At 32.6% G+C, this 11898-nt stretch overlaps 4 protein-coding genes across 5 annotated transcripts; 2 read left to right on the top strand and 2 right to left on the bottom strand.

Annotated features, from left to right (window-relative positions):
• The first annotated feature begins 495 nt into the window (after positions 1-495).
• Positions 496-4591, top strand: Nop60b (dyskerin pseudouridine synthase 1 Nop60B). Its single transcript, XM_076770900.1, has 8 exons — positions 496-605; positions 964-1088; positions 1163-1495; positions 1573-1983; positions 2063-2183; positions 2640-2878; positions 3028-3261; positions 4077-4591. The coding sequence occupies exons 1-8, from the start codon at positions 593-595 to the stop codon at positions 4152-4154; spliced, it is 1554 nt and encodes a 517-aa protein (XP_076627015.1). The 5' UTR covers positions 496-592; the 3' UTR covers positions 4155-4591.
• Positions 4592-4969: 378 nt separating this feature from the next.
• On the bottom strand, positions 4970-7832 carry Rpn11 (regulatory particle non-ATPase 11). Its single transcript, XM_076770912.1, has 6 exons — positions 7674-7832; positions 7390-7502; positions 6596-6745; positions 6190-6453; positions 5281-5547; positions 4970-5189 (listed from the first exon to the last, which is right to left on the bottom strand). The coding sequence occupies exons 2-6, from the start codon at positions 7477-7479 to the stop codon at positions 5028-5030; spliced, it is 933 nt and encodes a 310-aa protein (XP_076627027.1). The 5' UTR covers positions 7480-7502; positions 7674-7832; the 3' UTR covers positions 4970-5027.
• Positions 7802-9019, top strand: LOC143344658 (COX assembly mitochondrial protein homolog). Its single transcript, XM_076770923.1, has 3 exons — positions 7802-7933; positions 8430-8534; positions 8618-9019. The coding sequence occupies exons 1-3, from the start codon at positions 7870-7872 to the stop codon at positions 8824-8826; spliced, it is 378 nt and encodes a 125-aa protein (XP_076627038.1). The 5' UTR covers positions 7802-7869; the 3' UTR covers positions 8827-9019.
• Positions 8904-11735, bottom strand: Tsen2 (tRNA splicing endonuclease subunit 2). 2 transcript variants are annotated; one of them, XM_076770902.1, is made up of 5 exons: positions 11602-11735; positions 10405-10661; positions 9450-10296; positions 9224-9384; positions 8904-9147 (listed from the first exon to the last, which is right to left on the bottom strand). In XM_076770902.1, exons 2-5 carry the CDS (start codon positions 10570-10572, stop codon positions 8983-8985), a joined length of 1341 nt encoding a protein of 446 aa, XP_076627017.1. In that variant the 5' UTR covers positions 10573-10661; positions 11602-11735; the 3' UTR covers positions 8904-8982. The 2 variants fall into 2 exon arrangements, with proteins under 2 accessions (XP_076627017.1, XP_076627019.1); XM_076770904.1 differs by lacking the exon at positions 11602-11735 and having other exon boundaries at positions 8904-9080; positions 10405-10946.
• Positions 11736-11898: the final 163 nt, after the last annotated feature.

The following is an 11898-nucleotide window of genomic DNA, read 5'->3' as shown; positions in this document are numbered from 1 at the left end:
GATTACTAGTCTGACTCAAAATGGTGAAAATTAAACAAGTAATGCTTTTAGGCATTTAACTGAAAATATAGTGACTGAAAAATGAAGCTGCTTACAGCTGAAAATTGTGAATACATTAATTTCCCTTGATTAAAATAGAAATGATTTATAGAATATTATTAACAAAATACCACACATGAAAATAAAGATTAATAAAACTCGGTGGACTTAAAGAATATGATTTATAGTCCACGATACCTTATTTAATCCTTAGCTGGTCATGTGATCTCAAGCGATGCAGCGTGCCAACACTGAATAAAAATGAACTAGTCGAGTAAGAATTAAATACTATTGGATATTTGATTAGTACATAAAATAATCGAATTATATTCGCTAAATATTTGATAAATTGAAGTCTCTGAATATTCAAATACAGAAAAATCTATTCTATTTTTAAGATATTTTCTGTGTTAAAAATATCGTATAACATATCTGATCTATACTGCACTTTGTTCATGGACTTGCATGTAGGAGGACGCATAGGCTATGCTCCCGCGTGTTTGATGTAGCATTGGTTCGTTAAGATACACGTGTTGTTCCTACCTGCTTAAAAATGGCTGACAGTGGTAATTGTTATTAACTTTATTCGTGTGTTATATTATTTAATACGCTAGATATTATGTTATACTCGTTAATTCAGATCAGGATTCTTATTACATGCATAAGAACCGATAAAAATAGTCACCAACTGTTATAAATATTGGTTAGATGTCTAGCGGTAAACACGTGTTTTTATGAGCAATAAAAATCCCGATTGAATATATTACTTTAAGTACAATGTATTGTACGTATTTCCCGCATTTGTTTTATATTAAAATTAATTTTCCACGCGCGTACATGATTATTATGTCCTAAAATTACGATGTCTACGATTAAAATTGTTACGAATGCATAGGTTAATTTTTGTTACTTTTGTTTAAATAGATAAAAGTAAGAAAAAGAGTAAGAAGAAATCGCTTGGAGAAATACAAGCGACAATGAAGTGTCAGCTTGAACCATCCAGTGAACTTGTAAAGCTTGAATACAAAGACTGGCCTCTTCTATTTAAGGTACGTACCATTTTGTGATCGAGGAAATAATGTTCTCTTATAATCATGATCAAAAACGATTAATATTATTTCAGAATTTTGATAAAATGCTTACTCGTACAAAACATTTCACTCCTTTAACCAGTGGATCGACTCCGTTACATCGTACATTATCTGAATATGTAAAATCTGGGTGTATTAATTTGGATAAACCGTGCAATCCATCCTCGCACGAAGTTGTAGCATGGATAAAGAGAATTTTGAAAGTAGAAAAGACTGGACACTCTGGTACTTTAGATCCTAAGGTATCTGGTTGCTTAATAGTATGTATTGATAGAGCAACTAGATTAGCTAAATCGCAACAGACTGCTGGTAAAGAATATGTTGCAGTCTTTAAATTACATTCTGCTCCTGAAAGTATTCAAAAGGTAAATGTAACATTCGTTTAGTTGAGATTAGCTTGACTGTAACTTCATATACTAATCATAATAATGAAACAACATAGGTAAATCAAGCATTGGAAAAATTACGCGGTGCTTTGTTTCAACGGCCTCCGCTTATATCTGCGGTAAAGCGTCAACTTCGTGTCAGAACAGTATATGACAGTTGGTTCCTTGACTACGACGAGGAACGGAATATGGGAGTGTTTAGAGTTAGTTGCGAGGCTGGTTCTTATATTAGAACTATTTGCGTTCACCTTGGTCTCTTCTTAGGCACTGGTTGCCAAATGCAAGAACTACGTAGAAATCGTTCGGGTGTGCAATCCGAGAATGATGGAATGGTTACTATGCATGATATACTTGATGCTCAATGGTTGTATGAGAATCACGGAGATGAATCGTATTTAAGAAGAGTGATTAAACCTCTGGAAGCTCTTCTTGTAAATCACAAGAGAATTATTGTAAAAGATAGTGCAGTATGTATTAATAATATTTTTAAACAATTTTATTAACAAAGAAATGTTCTTTTACAATGCTACATAATTGTATTGATAGGTAAATGCTATTTGTTATGGGGCTAAAATTATGCTGCCAGGTATTCTGATGTATGATGATGGTATAGAACTGAACCAGGAAATTGTAATAGTAACTACAAAAGGCGAAGCTATAGCACTTGGTAAATAAATTTTCAAAGTAGTATAGCATTGCCACACATTATAGCATTAGTTTAAGGCCGGGGGCATACGAGTGTTAAAACGACGTGCCGTTACGACAAATCGATGCTTGTGTATGGCTTGTATTTCTCGGTATACAATGGAAAACGTACGTTCTAGCATAAATACATCGATGAAAAGTCAACGCACATTGTGATGGACGTTGAAAACGATGCACGTTCGTAGTGTGTGATCTCTTAATATATGATACTGTGTTTCTGCAACGGACGTTGTAACATATGCCCCCGGCCTAAGTCATGGTGTACCAAAAAAATTCAATACTTATGCTATATAAAATATCGAATGTAAACTATTTGATTAGTATTCTATTTCTTCAACTTTCAGATTACTTTCATTTCTATAGAATAACTGAGTAATTTAGAATAGTTGTGCTTACAAGTTTCTTTTTATTATTATAGGTATAGCTTTAATGACATCCCCTACAATGACAGCTTGTGATCATGGTATAGCTGCAAAAATAAAGAGAGTAATCATGGAAAGAGATGCATATCCGAGGAAATGGGGTTTGGGACCAAAAGCTTCTGTAAAAAAACGCATGATAATTGAAGGAAAATTAGATAAATATGGAAAGCCGAATGAAAATACGCCTGCTGATTGGTTGACAAGCTATGCAGACTATTCGACAGTTACAGTAAAGGTAGGCATTCAGTTTTCGTCTTACGTACATCATAAATGCTCTAATTAATGTACATATTTATTTATATTGTAGCATATTCGTCTTTATTAATTTATATAGACGCGGTGTTGTTATAAAATTAATTTATTTGAGTTTTGTTTATTTAATAGTCCGAGGAAAATGGTACTGCTGTTGGAGCTACAGCACAAAAGCGTAAATGGCAAGAGACTGTTGTTCCACAACCCGAAACAAATATTTCAATAAAAGAAGAACAGCCTGAAGATCCAGAAACAGCATCACCGAAAGAGAAAAAGAAGGAGAAAAAAGAGAAAAAGAAGAAAAAGAAGAAAGAGGCAACTGAATCCGAAGTCGATAATTCGATGGTAGTGGAATCCGAAACTCAGGTAAGATAATATTTAACCCTTTCGCTACGACGGGCAACAATAATCTCCAGCGATGTTGAATGCTCTATTTCTTTTCTTGAGCTCGCTGTATTGAAGTTTAAATGTTTTATCCGGCATCATTTGTTTTTACTGACAAGGTAGTCCAATAATGTCAAAGGAAATAGTCTCGAGAGTCAAAACAGCTTTTTTAGAGGTTACAGTAGTGCTTGCTTAAATGTCCGCGGTTATCTCCACGAATTCTTGGAAGCTAAGCGACTTCGAACATCGGGCGTGTCGAGCGTAACTTGACGCCGGTCGTTATCGATATATTGTACATGAGTAGGTACCGTGCTTCCACGAGAAGAAAGCACAGCGTGTTTACATCCCTACTCCTGTTGCAGTCCGTTGACTCACAGGTATTGGTCGAAAACGGTGACGAAGATCGGTGACAGCCAATCAGCGGACTGCAGCAAGAGTGGGGATGGAAACACACTGTGCATTCTTCTCGTGGAAGGGCAATATATGGTTTTGGGTGCCAGCTATTGTATCTCATTCGCACTTATCCTCTTTGCTTATCTCCGTTGAATTCTGAGAAGTAACCATAAACTTAAATAACTTAAGTGACCGTGGCTGGTCCCGAGCGCGGATACTTAAGTGGACACTACTGTACATGTAAATTCGATCGCTAATGAGATGACTCTTCGCACGCAGTTTCTATGTACACTGTTAGCGTGACAGCTCATTTAGCGAGAGCATCTCGACGGTGAACACGCTTATAGCGAAAGGGTTAATATTCGTGAAAAATTTGGGATATTCATGAATATTTCTATTTATAGGAAACGCCAGTTAAGGAAAAGAAAAAGAAGAAAAAGAAAGATAAAAATCAAGATCAAGAAGCACCAACATCTAGTTGAAAACGTTTTTTAAAAAGCGTACTTTTAACGTATTTGTTAAAAGAATATGATAATCTACCCGTAAATGTGAAGGAAAAAGTACATTTCATACAGGAGTACGTAACTCTTCTATACAAAAATTTTGAGAAAATATATCTTATTTTATAATTTTTAATTTGTAAAAAGAAAATATCTGATTCATATATATATATATATTATTCATCGTGTTAAATAAGAGATATTTTATGTTCTGTAGACTTGTACAGTTCGTAATTGAAGACAATTTGCATTTAGTAATTGTTTAGATTGTGTTCTCAAACTTAACTTGCAGTAATGCTGGATCATTTTTTACTAATAGTAAAGTAGGTATGAAATAAAAATTACTGTTAGAGGTTAATTTTCATCAGTTTCATAAATAATAAAAGTATATGGTACGATATTTTGTATCAACAAATGTACATAGCGAATTATTTCTACATGAAAATGTAAACAAATATTCTTTTATAATTTGTTTACAATACTATTATTTAGTTCACATTTCTAAGATCGCGTAACAGTGAACAGTATTTTTATTCTGTGTCACGTAACGTTACCTTGGTACACTATTTCATCTCTTTTTCCAGACACCCATATTTCACTCACTTTTTAACAGACTATAAGTCATGTAATGTCTAAATACCTACCAGATTTATAAATACACTTTAAATAAATACAAACCTACTTATACGCATTTTAGTATTATTTTTTAAATATGGATATAAAAAATAAAATGTTTGAATAGTAAAAAAATTTGTGCATTATATGCACTATTTTTGGGTATAAATTATGAACACACATTTTAGAAAGATGTATATATTTTTAATAATATAGTGCAAATTGTGTTTAAAGAAATAGTTATTTAAATACAACTGTATCGAGCATAGCTCCCAGACATTGAACAATATTTGTAGCCATAAGTGTGTCCACTTTCTCTTCTAAATGCCGTTTTGGATCTTGTTTACCCACATTTTTTATAGCTAATTGTTCGGGTGTCATTTTTTCTTCGTCTTCCAATGCCTGTAAAAACAAATTCCCGAATTACTACATTTAGTCGGGAAATTTAATTTTATTTTTAAAATAATTTTGTTACTGTATTTGAATACACTACCTTGTTATAATTTTTCGCAAGTTCAAGCATCTCTGATACAATATTTTCATTCAGTCTACTATGTTCTGAATATTCAGCAAGGGTAAGACCGTCCATCCATGTCTTTTTATGTAAATTTAATAGCATTTTCTGTTCTAATTCATTTTTGCGATAGTTAATGCTAATGCTATAATAATGACGATTTAAGCCATGAATCAAAGCTTGAACAGATGGTTTTTGTAGATGACCTAAATTCGATGTAGTTTGGCGGGGTTCTTGGCCCAAAACCTGCAATTTTACGTGACAAACATATACCAAGAGTTCCATTTTAATCTTTTTATAGAATTCTCTCCAAAATTTAGTGACTGAAAAAAGTAAGCTCGACTTGAAACACTATTTTAAACAATCACTAATTTCGGAAGTGACTGTATGGAAAAATTAAAATGGATACCCTATATACAGGGTGTTTGGTGTGTTCATGTTCACCCCTGGGAAAAATTTTAATGGGCGATTCTAGAGGCCAAAATAAGACGAAAATCAAGAATACCAATTTGTTGATCGAGGCTTCGTTAAAAAGTTATTAACGTTTAAAGTTCTGCCTGCAGAACGGCAATCTGCGTACAGCTGCGCACGCGTGATAACGGTTCTCATTCAGAAAACTGTGGGGCTGTCGATACGTCAGTAAGTAGAGTTTCTCATACCGAATGAGAACCACTATCACGCGCACGGAGCTGTTCGCAGATTGTCATTCTACAGGCGGAACTTTAAACATTAATAACTTTTTAAAGACGCCTCAAACAACAAATTGGTATTCTTGATTTTCGTCTTATTTTGGCCTCTAGAATCGGCCATTAAAATTTTTCCCAGGGTTGGCCCAACGCCCTGTATATACATTAATTTGAGGCAATGATTTTTTTTATATGTATTTACCATCATGTTTGGATTAATTAATCTAAATGCATCGATAACAACTTTTCCTTTCACAGATTGTATCGGATCGATAACGACAGCAACTGCTCTTTCGCTAAGAGCTTCGAATGATTGTTGCGTGTTAATATCGACGCCAGACAGCCAGCAACCAAATCCTGGATGGGAATGGTACCATCCGACAACCATTTCCGGTCGTCCAGTTTGTTTAAGCATATCTAACATTTTTGCTTGAAATACTGGATCAACTGCTTCCACGCTGACCCCCTGATTGAACAATACTAATGAACAGAACGCTACGAAAAATATATTAACCCTTCGCGGACGGTTAATATTTTTATTGTTAAACTAAAATAAAATTCCCGTCCGCTAAGGGTTCATATATATTGTAAAAGATTCTCGATCTTACTGTTCCCGTTTGAGGCATTGCAAACACGTCGATAACACGAACGGTATAATCGTCAACAAATTCTCCAAGCATCAGACCCATTACTTCCATAGGTACGCCAGCACGTCCGTGTTTAAGCATTTTTAAAAGCGCTAACGATGATATGTACACCTGATAACATTAATGGTAATAGCATTTCATTCATTTATTGACAAATATAAATTACTATATCACTATAGTAAATAACTTTAATCTTTGTCATACTAGGCCTGAGTCATTTGGACTCAGTTTCTGCAATGGGAATATTTGTGTGGATTTACCATCTTTTTAGTATAATTCAATTTTTCTTTAGAGTAAAATTCTTTTTTTTAATATTAACATTATGGTCACAAGTGCATTTATGATATGCATACAATAATACATTATACTTTTATATGTATCATATACAATAACTAAAATGATAACTATCATAAAGACATTTGGAAACAAATCAATCTAAAAATGCAAAAAAAATAATTTTTAAAAAAACATGAATGTAGAAACTTATTTGAACTTGGGTCTATGGCATTGTAATTCTTTATTTTGCCACCATTCTCGTATTTCTTCCTGTTAATAAATTTTACACAACCAAGTTATATCCTACATATAAGTTTGAATAATTAAATTTTTAAAATGGATGCTTATTCAATGAAAGTCTTTTAAGATTTTCTTACACTAGGTATATACCACAATATTTACTTAATATCGATTAAAAATTAGTTTCCTCGTATGAAAGCCTCCCCTTGTTAGTAGGAATAAAATTATATAAATTTTACCTGCTCTGCAGTATCAACAACTGGGGCATCTGAAGATGGAGGTCCTTGGTTCATACCTGGCATACCTCCTAATCTCAAAAGTCGGTCCATATTTATTTATTTCTCAAACGTTTCTAAAAGCAACAGATATACACTTAATTCTATATTAAAAATAGAAACCGCGCTAATTATTAAATTGTATTTAACACACATAGATTTTGGTTGAGGTTAAGCTCATCAACAAAGCACCAAAAGTGAAACGGTATTATTTTAAATAATTTAAATAATGCTATTTATTTGCTTACCTATTAAATTAGTTCACAATTAGTTCGGAAAATATTATAATTTATCGTTCATTCGTAGTATTAAATAAGCATCCTTTTCACATGCAATGCAATTGACAACTCTCAAATGTGCACACTCACGAGCGCAGCCTATAGGAAGCAATAGAGAGTGACTGACGTTCATATAATTTCCAATGGTTGTACTTTTAATGCAAAAATGACTGGGAATGTGAAATATACGGTACTTTCGACGAAATTAGGAGGAGGACCACATAATTTAGGTAATCTCTAAAAATGTAAATTAAATTAATTTTAGGAAGGTTCTGGTAAAATCTAAAAACGTATAAAAAAAAAAATAATTAAAATAAAACGAGGTTATGAAATTAAATCCTAACCACTTTTATCAACATGCTAATTTATTAACGTTTGAATATTGAAATTTTTGATAATTTAAGCAAAAGGAGGTATAAATGATGTCGATGAAAATTTTTTCATCAACAAAGATTGGTCTTATTTTAAATTTTCTGTTAGATTAAAAAATTATGTTTACATCGTAAAAACTAGAAACAATTTCTTATTTTGCAAATTTTGAATTGCTGTTTACTTATAGAGATTCTCTTCATTTATATTTATTGAAAAAATTTGAAATCAACAAAATATTAACTTAAACCTCCTATAATTTGACTCGAATTACGTCATATCTCAATTTTAACAAAATTCCTTACATTGACTAAAACAGTAATTCATCAGGTGTGGAATGAGATAAATGTTTTATAGGTGATCCCAATGATAAATCTTTAAGAAAGGTAGAAAAAGATGTACTTATACCACAAAAAATGAGAACTAGGGCAAGAGAGGAAAAATGTATACCAGAAGTTAAAGGTATTGTTGACATGTGTTGCAAATATTATTACATATAATTGAACATATTGTGTAATATTCTTTTGCACATGTCTGATTTGTAGAGTTCTCAAAGTGTTGTAAAGATGCTAGTTTTGCAATGGTTTTTAAATGCAGAAAAGAGACTGCTGATTTAAAAGCATGTTTAACAAAATGGTATACCAATGAACAATTCAGAGAAGAATGTACACAAGAATATTTACATGAAAGAAGTGAATTTCGAAGGACTGGGATAGGATTAAAACACAAACTAAAAAGAATGCAGTCTTCATAAATTTTTGTTATTCATAATAATGGAAAGATTAAAAAAGCATCATAAATCTTTATGAAATGTAACACAAAAAAATATGATTTAGTAAAACGAATAGAATTTATTATTTTCAGTACATGTACATATATTTGCAAATTTAATAAATATGTTAAAAAAAAGTTAACATGAATCATCGTCTTCCTCTTCTACATCTCTGTTATGTTTGGGATTCCACCTTCTCCACAATAATTCTCTTACAGAAAATTCTGACAAGATTTCTACATTAAACATATTAGAAGTATGAGAAACTGAAGATGGCCATAAAACTTGAGCAAATAATATTTCCTAAATTCAAAATATAAAATGGAATTCATGTAATCTATAATGCGAAAACAAATTGAAAGATAAGTAATATAATTACCTTTGCAGCAGTTTCTGACAGTCTATCTAGACCTAATAAATTATTCCATGTTGATTTGTGCATAGATTTATTTTCATTTCTGATTAACGAATCACTGTCCAAAACGTCTACTATGACGATATATGACGCGTGATAAAACGGCGGTCCTTGTTTATATAACACTAAAGAATGAAAAATTATTAGTACTAATAGATTTTAAATAATACTAATAAAAAGTAATACTAACAAAAGTCTCCACCATATTTAAGTCCTGGTTTTACTACCCATCCTTTGCTTCGAAAATAATGATATACAACATATTTTTGCACAAAATTTTTATCAACTTTGCAAAATAAATTCCAGGCACTATCAATGTCTAATAAATTACCATCGAAGTCTATTAAATTTAAACAACCTAAGCCGTACAAAAGGAAAAATGTTTCTTCAAACGTGAGATGAAGAGTTTCTTGTACTGGAAAACTTCCACATTCAATTTTGGGTTTTATCTCTTTTAAATAATTCTCAGTTTCGGAGTCACTGTTCGGTAAAACAAGTAACTTGTTTTGGATGTCTGTATCATTGTTAATAAAACATACATTATCTTCTTTAAAATTAAAATCTTCAAAGCAATAAGACTCTTCACTTTCTATGCATTCTTTATTTTTACTTTTAACATTCTGAGATTGTTTGTTACATTCTTTATTTATAATAATGCACGCATCATCTTTTTTTGTTAAATCAAGATCTATTTCACTAACTTCTACCTCTTTATCGATCAGTTGGGTTTTTCTTAAATTTTTGTTCGAAGGAGCAGTATTTGTATCTATTTCAATTATTTCTAGTGTATTTTCTTTTTCTGGGCTCTTTAATGTCTTTTCGTCATCTTCAAAGTCTTTGACATGAGGAAATTCATATTTATTTTCCGCTGAATTTATATATTTGCTATTAGTGGGTTCCATACTAAGTACATTAAACTGCTTTAACCATTCTTGTCTACGAATCCATTGTCTATTTCTTATAACGGGAGGTGCTCCATATCGTGCTTTTCCAAAAGAAGGAAATCCACGTGACAATGAACCTTTGCCAAAAAAACCCTATACAAATAAAATTAATCAGTATACCAATAATTTCAATTATATGTATACATATACACGCATTCGTTATTGTTACACATAGAATACATATTTTTAAACTACACTTACCATAGAATGTACTGCAGCAATTTCATTTGGTTCAACTATGCATGACCCTAAGTCTGTAAGGTGAGCAGTATAAGTCACCCATTCATTTTGATCGCCTATTACAATTGGAAATGGTGGTCCCTCTTTTAATTTCACGTGCCGTTTTTTCTTTGGTTCTCGCAAGTTCATATTATTATTTTATAAAGACTTGTATTAAATTCAATGCTTTAAAAAATTTATAAGTCAAGTATCTTTTTATTTAAAACTCTGTGTATCGTCTGTTATGACAAAAACAATTTATTATGTAATTTTTCAATAATTACTTGCACAAACATAGTTGACAAGAAGTTTCATTAATTATAATATTTTATTTTGAAACGAATGATAGTTTTTTTGCTATAGAAATGGAATACAATTTTTAATTTAATGTATTTTATAATGTAGCATAATTTTTTAAAAGCTGTCAATTTAAAAAATTTAAATATTAAGCGTTACACCATCACAAATCATCATACTCTATTGTTATGTTTACTCTGTTTAACATATCGGTACAGATAACTGTCAGTTTATGATGACCGTGTGCAGTTATGGTAGCTGTAATATAGAGGCGCTCGCATTCGGTTTTGCTAGGGAAAAGTTAAGAACTCAAGGAAATTCCTGGTCTCCTCAACACTAGATTTACGGAAGCCGTCAATTTGACGGATGTCAGATTCCATATTTAAAACTGCAGAACGCGTAAATATTATTTTTTAACAACTTACGTTGAATTTGATTGATGCAATGGCATGAATATATATTCTAATTAAAAGAAAAATCGTATTTTAAAGTAATCGTCAACATGAAAGGTATCAATAAAAATATGTGCGATCAACGTCCGTAAATCTAGTGTTAAGGCCGGGGGCACACGATGTCGAAGCGATGTGCGTTTCTATGTTCTTCCTCATCTCAGAGATGCCAGATTCAGCACCCGGTGTCCTACTTACACATACCAGATCACGCGTACGTGAGCTCGTAAAGTTTCGGAAAGTCGACAAAGGCAAACTGACACATGCCCTCTTTCTCGATTATTCCGAAGCTGCCCGAAGTAATTTCGGACCGCCTCGTGGGAGTCGAGAGAGAAAGGCTCACATTTGCCTTCTCGCTCTTAACAACTGAAATCCGACCTCCCGTCTACGGCATACGATTCGGAATCTTGACTGCCCAGGTATTTTTACTTGCCTTTCCTAGAGTTCATTACTGAACTCTGCAAATTACTCCTGGTTTCTATTTGCCTCTGATGACCTCTGATGACCAGTGCTGACAAAAGTACAGAACTCCCGACAACTTTTGACACTATACAGCGACTGTTACCGACTGCTCCTGATTACTGTTTGCCTCTGCTGGACTCTGCTGATCATCGCATATATTTCTGACAACCTATAACGATTACTACTGACTTCTGCTAACCTCTGTTGGTCTTTGCTGATCTCTGTCAGCGTGTGCTTGTCTCTGCTGAACTTTCCTGGCCTCTGCTGA

The sequence above is a fragment of the Colletes latitarsis genome, chromosome 8 (genome assembly GCF_051014445.1).
Source record: "Colletes latitarsis isolate SP2378_abdomen chromosome 8, iyColLati1, whole genome shotgun sequence".
Taxonomy (NCBI): Eukaryota; Metazoa; Arthropoda; class Insecta; order Hymenoptera; family Colletidae; genus Colletes; species Colletes latitarsis.
The sequence above is the reverse complement of the archived record's forward strand: the minus strand, read 5'-3'. Positions and strand labels throughout refer to the sequence as shown.